At 41.2% G+C, this 15,720-nt stretch overlaps 1 protein-coding gene across 1 annotated transcript in view; it reads right to left on the reverse strand.

The window, feature by feature from the left end:
- The window catches only part of csmd2 (CUB and Sushi multiple domains 2), a 248,411-nt gene that overhangs the window by 206,857 nt on the left and 25,834 nt on the right, over positions 1-15,720 (reverse strand). The window contains exon 3 of the mRNA XM_069177064.1: positions 1,609-1,721. Coding sequence (XP_069033165.1) covers positions 1,609-1,721 — 113 coding nt within the window. The remainder of the gene's footprint in view (positions 1-1,608; positions 1,722-15,720) is intronic.

Here is a 15,720-nt window from a genome sequence, read left to right on the forward strand (position 1 = left end):
ATGTTAATTCTGATCAGTTACTACTTGAAAAAATAAGCCTAACCACAACATGGACATGAATTATCTGCGGCCTTTATATCAAAGAGCCCAGGTGAGATTTTTGGTGGTACATTCAAGCCAAAAACCAATGTGTGGTGCGAGGAAGACGTTCAAAGGTAGAGCAGAATAGAATATAGTAGAACTGAGTGAACAGAGGCAGATAAAGGGCTGTTTTTGTGGCTTCACATCAGAGGAATAACAGATAGTAGTGCTAAAATTCATACATGCATATCCTGTGTAATAAAGACCAACCGTGGGTGGTCCTTCATCCATTCAGTAACAGTGAACTGGTGCTGTGCTTTGCATAACTCTTGTATTCCTCACTCTCCAATTAACATTCACTGTAACCTACAGGGCACCACCACATGTCAGCACAGCGGAGCCTCTCTCTTTTCCTATGTGACATGGGTCATTGGAGTTGGTCTCCCCAGTGCCATGTAAGTTGGGTGACAGGTAATTATGGCTTTGCATTCGTTTCCCGTGGTGCTCAACAGGGTTGGCATCCCTCAACCATCCTCCCTGGTGCCAAAAGTCACCACAGAATTTAAGATTTGCGTAATTTTATAGTAGTCCCAGAGCTTCATTGGTGTATGTGTGTGCCATGTAATGTACAGTGTGTGCATGTGAGTGAATGTGTACAAAAACAAAGAAAGTAAAAGCTGAAAATGAATCCTGACAGTCTTAAATTACTATAGCTACCTGCAAAGTTCTGCAAACATATTTACAGCAAGAGACGGTTACATCATCCAAGGTCAGAGGCTTTTCAAGTCTGACAGTTTTGTTTCCACTAGTGAGTAACAAAGGCACGATGCCCCAATTGCCTCCCAGCGGAGTTAACAAACAGTCTCTTTGCTCTTTTGTCTTTGGTTTAGTCTAGTCACACCATGTGGTCTTAGGCCTCTTGAGTCTCTTGATGTTGCTCCAACGAGCCACATCCCCACATCCACGATATCTCAAAAAGACTGACAAACCCAAGTCAGGTAATTAGCCTAATTAGTCACATGCTTCTATTTATTTCTCCTCCCTGAGCTCACTGTTATTACTGCATGGGATTGCAGAGTGCTGTCATTAATATCATCACGTCATGGGTCATAAAGCATTCCATGTCACCATGATAAAACTGCCAGTCGTGGCCAGGGAAAGGAGAGATGATAACCTACCTAGATAGAATGGCTTTAAATTAAACCATGCGATGATGCAATTAATTCAGTAGCCACTTATGCCTCTATACTGTAACACCATATTTTCTCCTTCTTCCTTTGTTTTTTTTCCCTTTATGTCTGGATATTTAGAAGATTTTTCTCAGTAGCATTTAAGTCTTCTCATTAAGATACCACCAGCAGTGGCTGAAAGATCCCATCATATTCTACATTATTTGCATAAATTACTCATGAGAACAGTGATATATCAATTAATTAAGGAAAACTAAAATCTCAGAAGTGGTTGCGTATGTTTTAAGTACTTTGAACTTGAGCTTAATTTTATTTTATCCAACGCTATCTGCTGAAAGAAAATAACAGGGTAATTTTACCTTTGGCTGAAAAACAAATAACATGAGAGTTGCGTTACCTTCATAGATAGCTTTAAATCCCTGCCCGCTGACCGCGTAGTCCGACAGGAGCCACAGTGTGAGCCTGGAGCCGGTACTCACTATGGGTGAAGGCAGCTGGAACCCCGTTAACCTGAGAACAAATGCACAAAGGGACAATAATAGTCAGACTAAAAAAAACAAAAGAAAAAAACAGATCCAATCAACAGCACAGTTGGTTGCAAGGTCCGGTATGATGCCCACGTCCATCAAGTCAGCTGTTTCCCTCAGGCATTCAAGTATAACTTTTTGTACAACGAGGCTCTGAATCATCCACAAATTATTAAAATGCCAAGACCTCAACAGGACAGATTTCTCTCCACCGGTAGAGACAGAGGAGCTGCAAACATGTATTCGCATGGAATTAGAAACACAGCAGCCAATGTGGGAATGAACAAACAACCGCTCAGACAGCAAACACAAAAGCGTCAGACTCTGAGTCAACAATCATTTCTAATGACCATTCAATAGCTTGAAGATGTAAAATTCAACTGGCCACGTCTCAGCCCAAAAGGGGGGAGGACTGGGGGCCACGGGGAGGGAGGGTGTCTCTGAGACTTGTGCCACTTTCAGTCTTACGCTAATGAAAACCAAGTTGGATTTTACTGTTCAAATTTCCACAATTTTACTTATGTTGGACCCATGTGACAAATATGTGATCCTACTGTTAGCTTTACGATTAACAATATTTGATCGACTTTTTTAACCTTGGAAATTGCCTTTATTATAAAAGTGTTCAAAAAGGTTGGAAGTGATTCCTGCAGGTATGGAAATATGGAACAGATGTTTGATAAAACCAGCAATGAGATTATTTACAGATAATTAGAATTGAATATATTAAGCCTTAAATAAAAACAGGAAAGTACAGCTTCAGCATTGATTATTTGGGACACCTAAAAACTATTTTGATTGTTGAAACTCAAGGATCCAATAACTTCTATGATCAATATTCATTCAATTACCCTGTGTACTCAATAGTAAACATATTGAACAATGCAGTGGTTGCCTTGAATGTGTCAGTGTCAAGTGCCTTCTATAATATGCATAACACATGTACATAACATCAAATTACAAATTATAAATTGAGATAATTAATTTAATTTCGTTGTTATGAGTCTGTGCAAAACTTTATAAAATAACCTTCAAACTCGGCTTCGAGCTGGGACTGTTTTAGTTCCTACTTTCTAGGAAGGAGTAAAATGATGCTTACATCCTGATGCTTCGGTATTTATCTAACTTTCATATTTTAATGTATACCACTACCACCGCAACTGCTAGAGTTTATATAAAAATATTGATTTCTGTTAACAATTGCAATTAAACACAAGATAAACTCCAAGCAATAACTAAAACTAAATGTGTAATATATATTTATGAATGCCTTAGGATTATATTTATTGGGATAACTATTTGCTAAAATAGCAATTTAGTAGTGTTTGTTTTCATCGCACTTCCGGGGTAACACGACATCCCAGCTGATGGTGCCCAGCTGTAGTCAAATATCTTATAATTTCCCAAATTAGACACACTGCATAATTAATGGTGGCTTCTCTACTGGCAGTGCAAGTTCTGGGAGGCCTGAGTTCATCCTGAGCAAAATATAATTTCAGCAGCTCACATGTTTTGGATCATTGTGCTGCTTGAAGTTCCACATCCATCACTTGGATAACTTTTTTGGTGGAATTATTGACATTCAGAATATCTCCACTTCCAAGTAAACTTGTACTCTAAGTGCAGTCTGGTTGTCAATCTTCCCCCTGGTTTTCTCCATATAACTTTATACACTCAGATCCATGGGTTGAATATGAACACAAAAGCTGGTGTCTATTATGTGAGCCTATGAATGGTTTCCCTTGCTGCAGTTTCTTTCCTGTTTTTCTGTATGTCACTCACAATGAAGTCTAATCTGCTGCTGGTCTTTCAGGGTCTGCCTGTGTGCCTTCTGATATCAGTCACAAGACCATAATTTGTATTACAACTTTTTGACACCATACCCAACAGTGGAAAATGATTTGGCAAATTGAGTGTAAGCACAAGATACTTGACCTTTCCTCTGGGCTCAGTTGTCTTTGGCATGTTTGCATCTGTTTTTAACAATTTAGAATTTAGCAGTTCTAAGGTAATTTATCATAGTGGATGTATAAAGTCATTCACACTGAAGTTCACATTGCATGTTGTGCACATTAGTGATGGAATAAGTTTGAAAATTCTTCCAAATACTTTTTTTGTTGTCACATAAAGGGATGTGTTCATGCTTTTGCAAGTGAAATATGAATGATTTATTTTTTTAAACAAACAAACATGGTGGATAAAACGTGATTTGAGTTGTGCTAAATGTGTTTTACTAAAGATTAAAACCAGTTTATATGAAATAATTTTATGAACCTGATGGAAATTTGCTGAGAGTCCAACTATCCAAATACTCCCTCTGCATAATGCTAATTAAAATGTTCGGATTGTAAACCAAACAAAAGATGTGTGCTCTATCACTATGACTGTTAATTACCAGCTGGACTAGTTTCAGTACATTTAATCTTAGTTTGAATGAGAACATCATCACAGGTTTGACTCCACTTCTGTCAGAAACTAAAGTAACAGTTTTGAGTAATGAGCCTTGTCAAATGCTTTCAGCAGCAGCTTTACCAGGTACAGCTATTAAATCCAGTTAACATGTTTGCCACCCACCTACTAGCGCTACTCACATTCACTCACACATGCTAATTAAAAAACAGGTGTCCATGTTCATTTGTTGCCAGTCACCACAGGTGGATTCACCTGCTCGTAGATGTGTGTGTGTGTGTGTGTGTGTGTGTGTGTGTGTGTGTGTGTGTGTGTGTGTGTGTGCGTGCGTGCGCGTGCGTGTGTGTGTGTGTGCCATACATCCCTGATTTACAGATTCTAATTAAGGACAAAGTTGCACACCTAACTTTTAGCTCATCCTTGAAATGTCCCTTCCCCGGCGTCGCTTTAATTTCCTGCTCCCTCATGTGCTCTCTCACTGCATGTGCATCCCATTCCTTAAAATCTATTACATCCTTCCCTTTTATCTCTCGGGCATTAAGAGGGGCCTCAGTGTTTTCTTGCTTAATCCTTAAGTACCACATTGGAGGTGGGGAAAATTGCAAAACACCAGTGCGGAGAGATGAATTGGACCAAAAAGGGGAGAGGGCTTTAATATATGCGTGATTTCACTCCTGTGTGTGAGATTGTCACAGTGGGATATCAGCTAAACGATGGGACACATGTTCATGCAAATAGCCCCTTCGCTGACCGCAAATTGAGTTGGAAGGCAGCCATCTTGGTTCAGCAGCGCACTGCGGTGAAGGGAAGGAGGGGGGAGGAGGGGGTGGGGGGGTGATAGGGGGTATGATGGAGGGGGCTGAGGAGAGGAGCGGTCGACAAACTAAGAGGGATTCTCGCAGCATCCACATCGTGATCATCTGGCATGAGCTAGATACGGCCCTGAATCATTTTTCCAGGCAAAGAGAAAACAAAATGGATCCTGTCAGAAAACACACAGAAGCTGGCTTCACATGCGAACGTAGATTAAATATTGCAATGCGATATGGGCTGCAGCAATCTGAGGCGTGCAGCCAGTCTTGTGGGGGGGGGGGGGGGGGGGGGGGACAGCTAGGGGATTGCCTGTTATCAAGGAAAAGATGCGAGATATGATTGCAACTGAGCGACACAAAAGAATGGATTTGTAACACAGGTGTCTCAAGTGAGTGGTAAACTGATTGAGGGATGATGAGAGACAGTGAGTGACAAAGGAAGGAGAGAGAGAAAAGAAAAATAGCAGATATGGGAAATCATTGCCTGTTTCTATTATTGGAAATTCTGAGTAATGTCAGAAATTAGGAATATAGGTGGATGTGTGCATGGCTGCATCCACGGTGAAGAGTATATGCTGTAGATGTGTGTGTAAGTGTTTGCGTAAGCACGTGTGTGTGTGTGTGTGTGTGTGTGGGGTGTGTGTGTGGGGGGGGGGGGGTGTATGAAGAGAGCAGAGGTCTATTAAAAGGGTTTTCCAGCTGACTGGCCTTCGTATCATCTCAATGAAGAACCTCTGCTTCCAATTATCCCACCACTACCCATGGGAATGAGACGGGGCGACAGAGGAACAGTGTGGGAAGATGGCTGCATGGGAAAAAGAATCTAGAAGTATTGTAATGAGGAGATGGCAGCGTTGAAGAACAGGTGCGAGAAAAAGGGCAGAATATGATTAGCAGGAAGGTGAGAGAGAAAGATATACCTCAGTACTTGGGAATGTATAAAAAAAAAGTTGAGCGCGAATGAGTCATGGTGAGAAACTCCTTCATTAGGCTTCACAGCTATTCAGGGATTCACACACAAACACGCACATGCACTTTTCTTTTTCTTTTCTGTTTTTATTCATTTGAACATTTTTGTGCGGGTGTGTTTGAGATCTCCCGTCCAAATGTATGCATGTTTACAGCTGTAAACAGACAGAGACTAAATCAGGTCATTCGTCCTTTTAATCTTATTCACTCAGTCAATGTGTGTGTGTGTGTGTGTGTGTGTGTGTGTGTGTGTGTGTGTGTGTGTGTGTGTGTGTGTGTGTGTGTGTGTGTGTGTGTGTGTGTGTGTGTGTGTTATCAGGGTGGAAGGTAAGCACAGTGCTGAGACAGCTGATTTTCCCCCAGAAGAAGGGAAGAGAGAGGATAAAAAAAGAAAAATAGATACAGCAGCAAGATTTTGATGGCTGAGTAGAGGGAGTAGAGGGGAGACATTAGCCAATAAATGATGGGTGGTAAGAGAGAGAGATGGGGAGAGAGGGAGTTGAAGTGCACAGTGACGAACTGTGTGTGTGTTTTTATGTGTGTTTGTGCCGGTGTGTGTATTCTTTCCTATACGAGACCCTGCAGCCATAACTTGTCAGTGGTCAAGGCCAGGGGCTGCTGCTCTGTTGTGCTCTGTAAGCTCTAACTCTCCACTGACTGCCTATCACACTAAGAGTAGTAATGTGAACTAGTGCCCAGCCCCTGCAACCCCTGAAGCCCCTGCAGCACACACACACACACACACACACACACACACACACACACACACACACACACACACACACATACAAGGAGAAATGAATGGTTCCAGTTGCAGCTCTTCCGTATGTTTTAAGCAAAAGGAAATATTCTTAAAGTGTTACTGGTTTTAAAGCCATTCAGTGTAGGTGTGTGTGTGTGTATGACTCATCCCTGGTCCTAAAAAAAAAGGCTAAACGTGTAAGCACAGTGGAGGTTAAAATGGCACTCCATTCCCACACACATGATTTGATTCCCCCAGTTAATAGGACGAGTTTCACAAGCAATTAGAACATATTTGTATCAGCCTTCTCATCCTTTCTTGTTGGGTAAGCTGTAATGTACCGCGTCACTTCGCCCAAGGGCACGATCCGGCCTTGATAGAGTTGCCTTCAGCGCTCTCAGTTTCAGTTTAAAAATCCTGGTACTTAAAGCGTATTACCAGTAATCATGGTGGTTAGTAGATCTGCAGGCAAAGAGAGAATTACAACCTCTAAAGACGTTGATGACACGGACTGTATATACTTTACATGCCACTTTTTTACTTTCTGCAAACAGATTTCTGCCAGTTTAAACTGTGAATGATAAGATCCAGGAAGCTTGCAGAGCCACAACAAAGGTGAGACTTCATAGCGGCAGCGACGATTTGTAAACCTCATATACAGCTTCCCACAGATCCCACAACCCATCAATATTTCAAACACGGCTGACGTATTTTTGACTCGAAAACGCTAATTCCAGCTGTCTGTCTTGTGAGGAGAGACGAGCTGTAGCATGCAGCTGATCATCAATATTCATGCCCGTGTGTGACATCACAAGGTATTTGCGGATCGCTGCTGAAACGCTGTAAAGGCGGGAGAGTGTCTCAGATGTCTCTGACGCTGAATGCTGATGGTGGAGATAATCAGCCACAGTCAGGTCCGACGGAGAGACAAACTGCAGTGAAGTCATTAACAAACCAGCGTCTCTGGAGGAAGAGAGGCAGAGAGCGATGCTGATAGAAGGAGCGGAAAGGGAAGGTGAGAGGAGGAAGAAGATAGAGGTGGGAGGAGAAAATATTAGCAGTGACTTGAGGAGATTTGAACACATGAAGTGCTCCGGAGTAAATACGAACAAGTAAACAGAAGTGTGTGAGGGGTATTTGGCTGTTAAAAATAGACAAAATGCAAAAAAAACCTAAACAGCAAAAAAGGAGAATCTGAAATTCTGGGCCGAGAGAGAATGAAGTGTGAAAGAAGAAACTGATGCAATTTAGACAAAAGTGGACAATTTATCGTGTCTGAACCAAGCGGCAACAAGCAGTGACGTCAACCACTGGTTTGTGAACGGCCGTTACGAAGCCTCGAGTTCGGATTTTGGCCGACGCCATCTTGCTAGTCCCGAACAGTTTGGAGCCGGTAGTGACCATATTTGGACAAGTTGGGGGGGAGCAAGAGGTGGATCTGACTTGATCTGATTGGAAACACGGCGATACTACATCCCAACCACTGATAGCTGTAACCTGACTGCACCACAGGCCTGTCAATCAAACAGACACACCCCCAAAAACACAGCTTTTTGAGCCTTATTTTCTAATTAATTACTGGATTATTTTCAGATGGACAGCCAGAAAACGAATAAGAAGGAGTGACTTTAGCTAACAACACAGACATAACGTATGGAGAAATTGTATTGGCTGAGAATTTTATGAGACTAGCTGAATGGGAGTCTATGGAGCTGGAGTCTTTTTGGAGCAAACCTCTAGCGGCACTCAGTTGAATTGCAGCTTAAGGCACTTCCGCATCTGCCTCATTTTCTGTGCAAAATAACGAAAGTAATCAAAGGATGAGTGAGTGTGAATGAGTGGGGGAGTTGTGGAGCACTGAAGCGATGGCTTTATCAGAGATAAGTGCTCCATTGTCTTAAATTAGATCTATTTCTTTCATCTAATTCGACCTTAAGGTTTGAAGTAAGTATGGTGGAATGGCTTACACACACACACACACACACACACACACACACACACACACACACACACACACACACACACACACACACACAAAGATTTACTTCTCCTGGAGTGTCTACCAGTCAGCAAGTGAGCGTGACTGGTTTATCTGCAGGCTATCTGCGCTCCATTAACAGTGCATTACATTGTCCTGATGCTATCTGCATCTTCCAGCACCACAGATACCTCTAAGACAACAGTAGTGAGTTGCCCCCTTTATACAGGATATTAAGTAAGTAGTGCAAAAGACCATGAATGGTGCCTTAATGGGTCTTTAATACTTAGAACCTCAACAACAATTCTTCTTTTGAATTTCCTGCTTGTATACACAAATGTAAATCACACGGGAAATAATCTAATACCACTGACAGATGTGCATTCCCGGACAAATAAAAAGCTCAATGATTGGAAGCCTCAATAAGAAATCCTTAAATGATTACCAAAGTAAAACAGAAATGAATTATTTGTTCATTTGTTCCCCCTTATGTAGAGACATAAGTCAATTACACTTACAGCAAACAAATCAAGGCTGACAAATGGAACAAGGTGACGCTCATGCGGCCGCTGTGTTTTCCCTCTGCTCCGCACAAATCGCTCTACAATAATCCTCAGGCAGAAAACAATTAGGGATAAAATAAAACTAATTCAATGCTGTGCCACTATGGCCCCTAGGAAAAGTGACAAAGCTAAGTGGTAGCCTGTTGTTTACTCGCCAGTGTATGAGTCTATGTGTTTATGTGTGTGTGTACTGAATAGTGTGTGAGTGCACAGAGCAATTATGACACACAAAGAGGATGTAAATGATCAAGGAGAGAGAAAGGACAAACATAAGGGAGTTAAATGAAAGCCAAGAGGAAGCAAGGTGAAATAAATCCTGCAAGAAGGAGGACAGGCACACAAAAGGAAAATAAAAGATTATTCTTATATTGTTACATTTGGGAGCTGTAATCATAGCTGTTGTGTAAATACTCATTTGACAACAGTAGTGGTGCAAAAGTCCAGTTATACCAACATAAATAGGTTATATAACACCTATGTGCAAAGACGAGTCGATAATGTGTGGATGAATCAGCCTGACAAGTATTTTTGATGTGTGACACACAAGAGTTGGCCAAGAGTAGTGGTGCGAGGATGATGGGAATGTAAGTGAGAGAAAAACAAACAAAAGCCCGCTCATGTAGGCTTGGGTAAGCGCAATGTTGCCTTTCCCAGAATCGCTCAGATTAAAAAAAGACACATGCAGCCATTTTCCACTTAGTATAGCACACACCCGATTCCTCTTCCACCAGTTGAGGTTTTCACTTGCATGTTGTCTCTGGCTGTAGTATGTGGACATGAAGTGTGTTTTTAAGCCCAATATAGTGGAGCCATTGCTTTCATAAAGTCTTACATTGTGTTCAGACCCAGCACCACGAGACTTCTAAGTTCCCCCTCCCCACCCCCCCCTCCACCCCCTCTGTGTAAATTTTATATAAACTAACACATAAAAAATATTTAAAAAAAAACCCAGAAAATAATGAAAACAATGAAACACCATCTTTGAAGTTTTTTCCTCATAAAATGTCTGAAGCTTGTGATATAATCAAGCCTCTCTTCTGCTGGTTTGGCATGTCGGAGACAGACAGGCTACGTTTAGAGTATTTGCAGGGGCCCGCGAGGCGCTGTCCCCTGAAATTAAGCTAGCGATAGAACACATCACTTCAGATCAGCCTCGCTTGCTTTTCGTGGTTGTAAATAGAACTTTGCGACCCTAATTCTGATTTAATTCATTGTACCGATCCCCAGAATGGAAGAGACAACAAAGTAAAGTCTCTGTCAACAAGAAAGAGCGTGAGAGAGGGAGATAGACAGGGAGGGGGAGAGAGACGGGGAGAGAGAGGGAGAGAGAGAGGGAGAGAGATGGGGAGAGGGAGAGGAAGGGAGAGAGAGGGAAAGAGACAGAGAGAGACAGAGAGAGAGAGGGCAGGAGAGAGAGGGAGAGAGAGACAGAGGGAGAGAGAGGGAGAGAAGGAGACAGGGAGAGGGAGAGAGAGAGAGAGAGAGAGAGGGAGAGAGAGAGAGAGAGAGAGGTGTGGTCGGAGCAGAGACCAGATGCAATTGGCCTTTATATTGTTGATTTTAGCAGTCATCACAAATTCTGGTTTGAACCCTGTGTTGTACAAGGACGTTCTCGGGTTTAATCCTGGCTGTCGATTAAATGTATTATTTAATTTTAAAAGAGAGGTCTTGGGTTATTTTTATTTAGGCTTTCAGAAGCTATTACATAGTTAAATCAATGAATTTCATTAAACAGCACAATTTATTGTGGTGATCTGAAAATATGACCCAAATGTTCCAATTTCATATTATGGCCATGATGCACAAACACATTAAAAAAAAAAGTATGATTTTTTTTTTTTTTTTTTTTTTTTGCATCTTGTCAAAATGCCACAATATTGCCATGGCAACCTGCTGTTTTACTAAAAAGATTTGGCCCCTCGCCATTTTTAACTGCCCCCTCAGTCACTTTATCCTGGCGACGGGCCTGATTGGGTTCATGTTTTTCAATTTGTGTTTCTGGAGCACTGAGTGACTTCCCATCCCCACAAATGGCAATTACAGTTGACACTGAAGCAACAGTAGGACTTGCTAAGAGACATTAACATTTTCTGAAAAGAAAAGTGCAGATTTTATAATTGCTAGTTTGTGAAGTGGCTTACAACAACGTGTACATGCACTCACTCTTTCAGGAGGTAAGGATTAAAACATTTGTACTGCTGCCTACATTATAAAGTTTTCTACTGGACGACTGTTCTTTCATATCCTTGATAGAAATACAGTTGGCATACAATCAGTGCACAGACCTACCGTCAGACCTATTTGAATCACAGAATAAATCGGAGATGTGGGCAGTGTTCAAAGGTAAAAAGTTTTACGTGGTTACTTCCAGGAAAGAGAAATATCAATGCTACAGCGTATGATGTTTAAACAGCTTTAACTCTGTGCCAGCAATTTGATGCCTCAACATCACTGTGAATGAAGCCAGACCCATAAATAAATGGTTTTCTGACTTTGGAACAACTTAAGTGCTGTGAACAGATCCTTGACCTCCAGCATCTTTAGAAAGAATTGGAGCGCCCACCACGAGCCAGTCCCTGTCACGTAACATTAGCACCTGACAGTACAAAAGCAAAGATGATATGGGTTTGATATCCAGGTGTCCACATACGTCTGGTCATGTTGTGTCTGAAACATGAATTGTTCATAAATGACTCGGTGGATCAGGAGTGTGTTTGTGTGTCTGTGCATTGATGCATTCCTGCAGGCTTTAAGTCTTTGCCTGAGGTTTCTTCCAAAGACTGCATGAAGCTCAGAATCTACAGTAAAAATTTCATGATTTGCACTCCTATCTCGCTCTCTCGCTCTCTCCCTCCACCTCTCGCTGGCGTCTTCAGTTTCTCCCTCGCTCTGCGGAGGGATGCCACTAATAAACTCCAGAACAAGGTTGGGCAGAAGATCTGATCAGCCAGCAGGGCTAACAGGGACACAGTGGCCGATGGAGCGCCCCAACCAATGCTTTGGACTTTCTACCCTTCGCTCTTCTTTCCTCTCTGTGGCAAGGATGATCAAAGAGGAGCAGAGGGAGGGAGACGGCGGCGAGGGAAGAGAGCGGAGGCGGAGGAGGAGGGGGAAGGGGAGGAGGAGGGGACGGCAGGGGTGTATTTGTGTGTGTCTACCGGAAAAAACAACACTGGATCTAGAATTAGCTTCAGGCTCACACCAACTATTCACATGCCATTCGTCTCGTTCCTGCAGACTGTGGACGAGCTCTCTTTTAGTCGCTCCCTGTCTGTAGTTCTTCACATTAATGCCGTCTATGTCTTAATTATGTGTCTTTTTGGGTATATAGAGACCACATTAATGCGTTTTACCTCACTCCTCAACATTCCTGCGCCGTAGTGTTTGTAGATTCAACAGACATCCTTCATGATGGAATTGATGACAGAATGTTTAAAGCTGAAAATGTAGAGTTAACCTTTGACTTTCCAACAACTACATAAGCACAAGTGCAACTGGTCACATGCAACAAGTGTCTAATAACATTGCGAGGCAAATCCTTTCGACTCAGCGCGGCTGGTGTGCACATAGGCATTTGTTTGTGTGTGTGTGTGTGTGTGTGTGTGTGTGTCTGTCTGTCTGTGGGCATGCGTGCAAAATATGTGGTGCTTTATCCATTATCACGTTTCACAAGGTGTTTGGATAACTAATTAGATTGCTATGCTGTGTGTCTCCCAGGGATGAACAGGAGAAAACAAAAGGAAAGGGTGAAATCAAGGAAGAAAAACGTGACTGCAGCAACATAGAGGAAAAAAAGAAAAGAAAAAAACAGCAAAATCAACACAGGCTGGAAAAATATGCCAGGGATTTGCCTAAGCTGGGAAACAAATAGTGCACAAGAAAAACGTCTGCGCTTTACAGTCCAATAGATGACAGCTAAAGGGAATGTATTTCTTTAGTTTGAGGGCAAATACCAAAGATTCTCTGCTACCATATTGGTTTTTTTTCTGTCTTGTCTGTCTTTATGTTTTTGTTTTGTTTCTGTTTGACTCTGACTCTTGAACTCGGTTGGTGTATCAGCAAATCGTTTTTCTGCAGAGTTCTTCGGGTCAAGACGAGTCCAATGAATATAAATTAGTCAATTCCAGCCAAATAGATGTGGTTTCTGTTTGAGTTTTGTCAAAAACACAGCAATTTCCTCTTCTTCTACAAAATGTATGTGTAAAAAGAAATGTGTGTGTGTGTGTGTGTGTGTGTGTGTGTGTGTGTGTGTGTGTGGAAGGCTTCTATTGTAAGTATAGATTAGGATTTGAAGAACTAGACTTGAAGTCAATTGGTTAAAAAAAAAATGTAGATATTGTTGACATCAGTATCTGTTTCATTTATCCTGTTTTCAACAGAGCATCTCCATCCCACATTTCATCCCAGATTGACAGGTTAAAATCCATTGCTCATGCAGTCCACACAGCTGAATATATTGATTAGTTTATCCCCGTGGTGACTGAAATGTTTTAATATTCCTCGCAGTTTTGTCAGACTAATATCATTTATTTCACCCGTATTCGGCTGTGACTGATTCAACGGTGAAGATACAAACAGGAGGTGGGCTGCAGGTCTGCACTTCGGTCTCCGATCACGGCTGAAAGTGCTCAGCCGGTCGACCCATCCTCATTGCTTGATGCGATTCTGCTTTTCTTCTCCTGGAGCTGCAGGTATGTTTATGTTCAATTTGGAGTCATTCTGATGGAGGCAAACACCACCAGCAATGATGTGCCCTACATGACGCAGATGCAACAAACAGCCAGTATCTGTTTCTATTATCAGATCAAAGCAATTGTTGAGTTCTAAAAGCAAACATTTTACGCCGGCAAACGTGATAATGAATTTTTGGAAAGTACTGGAGAGAATGCATATCATATGGTGTTTGAGCCTAGAGCAATTATTAATAAAAAAATGATGGAGTTATTATCAAGGGAGAGCTGCAATAGAATTGCGTATACCCTATGATGCTGAATATGTATTTCCATGTATTCTTTTGGTAAACAATAAAAACTTATTGATTAGTATTCCATCCAAATATAAAGATGAATGGTTCAGAGGCATAACAGACACAGTTTCCATTTGAGAATTTCTCTCATTCATAAAATGAAGTGACTGTCAAGTAACTTTTGAAAATGATAAATATCCCATTGTTATTGCTTGATCAATCCAAAGTATGACTGGAATAATTATAAATTATGCCAGCAGTGGAACAAAAGCCACAATGAGTCTGTTTCTGAGTCTGCGCGTCCCCTTCCACAATGTTAAATCCAGACAAGGCATACATGTTAAAACTGCAGCGAGCTCATGAGTCGTACTGCGCCTCAAGTATTGTAATTGGAAAATTGTGACTGACATGATTTGCATAAGTTGTCATGCAAATCAACAAAATGAATTCCCCACAGTGAGAAAAGCATAACATCCACCTCCCACCATCGTTTTGTTAGGAGGTGTTTATCAATTTATATCATGACATTTTTGGCTTTGTCTTGGTTCCTGTCATATTATATGCAATTTCTCTTTACATTAAAGTCTTTATTAGCGCTGCCACAATATCAGATTTTCACAAAATGATGACCGTGGCCAAAATAATTCACAATTACGATATAATTGTAATACTGATTGAAAATGTTATCAAAATAATTATGATTATCCTATTAGTAGAGGTGTTTCATTTTAAGGGAACGGATAATTGTGGGACGCACTGCTCGTTATCACTGGTTTCTCCTCGATATGAAACATGCCCGCTTACTAAGGTCCATTGATTTCAAAGACCACATAGGTGTGGTCTTCACATTGATTGGATAAATATTTGATTTCTAGTCTGAATCTTTCAGCCTAGGCTGATTTAAAAATTGTTGTGGCTGCTATTCACCACCTTCTCACCTTGTGTATGTGTCAAAACCTCTTTTTGTCTTTCTTAAAAAGTTTCAAAGCTGCATGTTATATACATTTTTTTATTATTATTATTAAAGTTATTTCTACCATCACACTCATCAAATTTGGTTGTTTTTTTTTCTAAAAAGTTACAGAAGGGGACATGCTAGGAAATGCATATTCGTTTGCAATATGTCATGTGCTTGGGGGGAGGGGAAGTGTCAAAGAAAACTACAAAATCACAGTATTCCAAAAAATATATATTTGCAAAAGAAACATATTAGGCTGTTAAAAGAAAGAGGAACGTTTAACCTTTCAACCAAAAACAGCAACTGTGATATGTTTGTACAGTTTGGTGGCTTGATTGAAAAGCAAAGAAGGGCCACGGTGCCATAGAATGTATCAACCCACTGACAAGGCTGCTCTTTAGTGTCCCGCCCAGAAAGATCAACAGGGTGTGAGATCAGTGAAAAGGCAAATTAACATTTCCTAGCATGCCTTCTTGCTTTGTAACTTTTGAGAATTAAGCAATCAAATCACATGTGTATAACTGGTGGATAGAAACATTGATTTATCAAAAAACATGCAGTTTTGGAACATTTCAATGAGGACAA

This window comes from Embiotoca jacksoni, unplaced genomic scaffold (assembly GCF_022577435.1).
Source record: "Embiotoca jacksoni isolate LCO1_2020_lvr unplaced genomic scaffold, fEmbJac1.0.p SCAF_7, whole genome shotgun sequence".
In the NCBI taxonomy this organism is placed as follows: Eukaryota; Metazoa; Chordata; class Actinopteri; family Embiotocidae; genus Embiotoca; species Embiotoca jacksoni.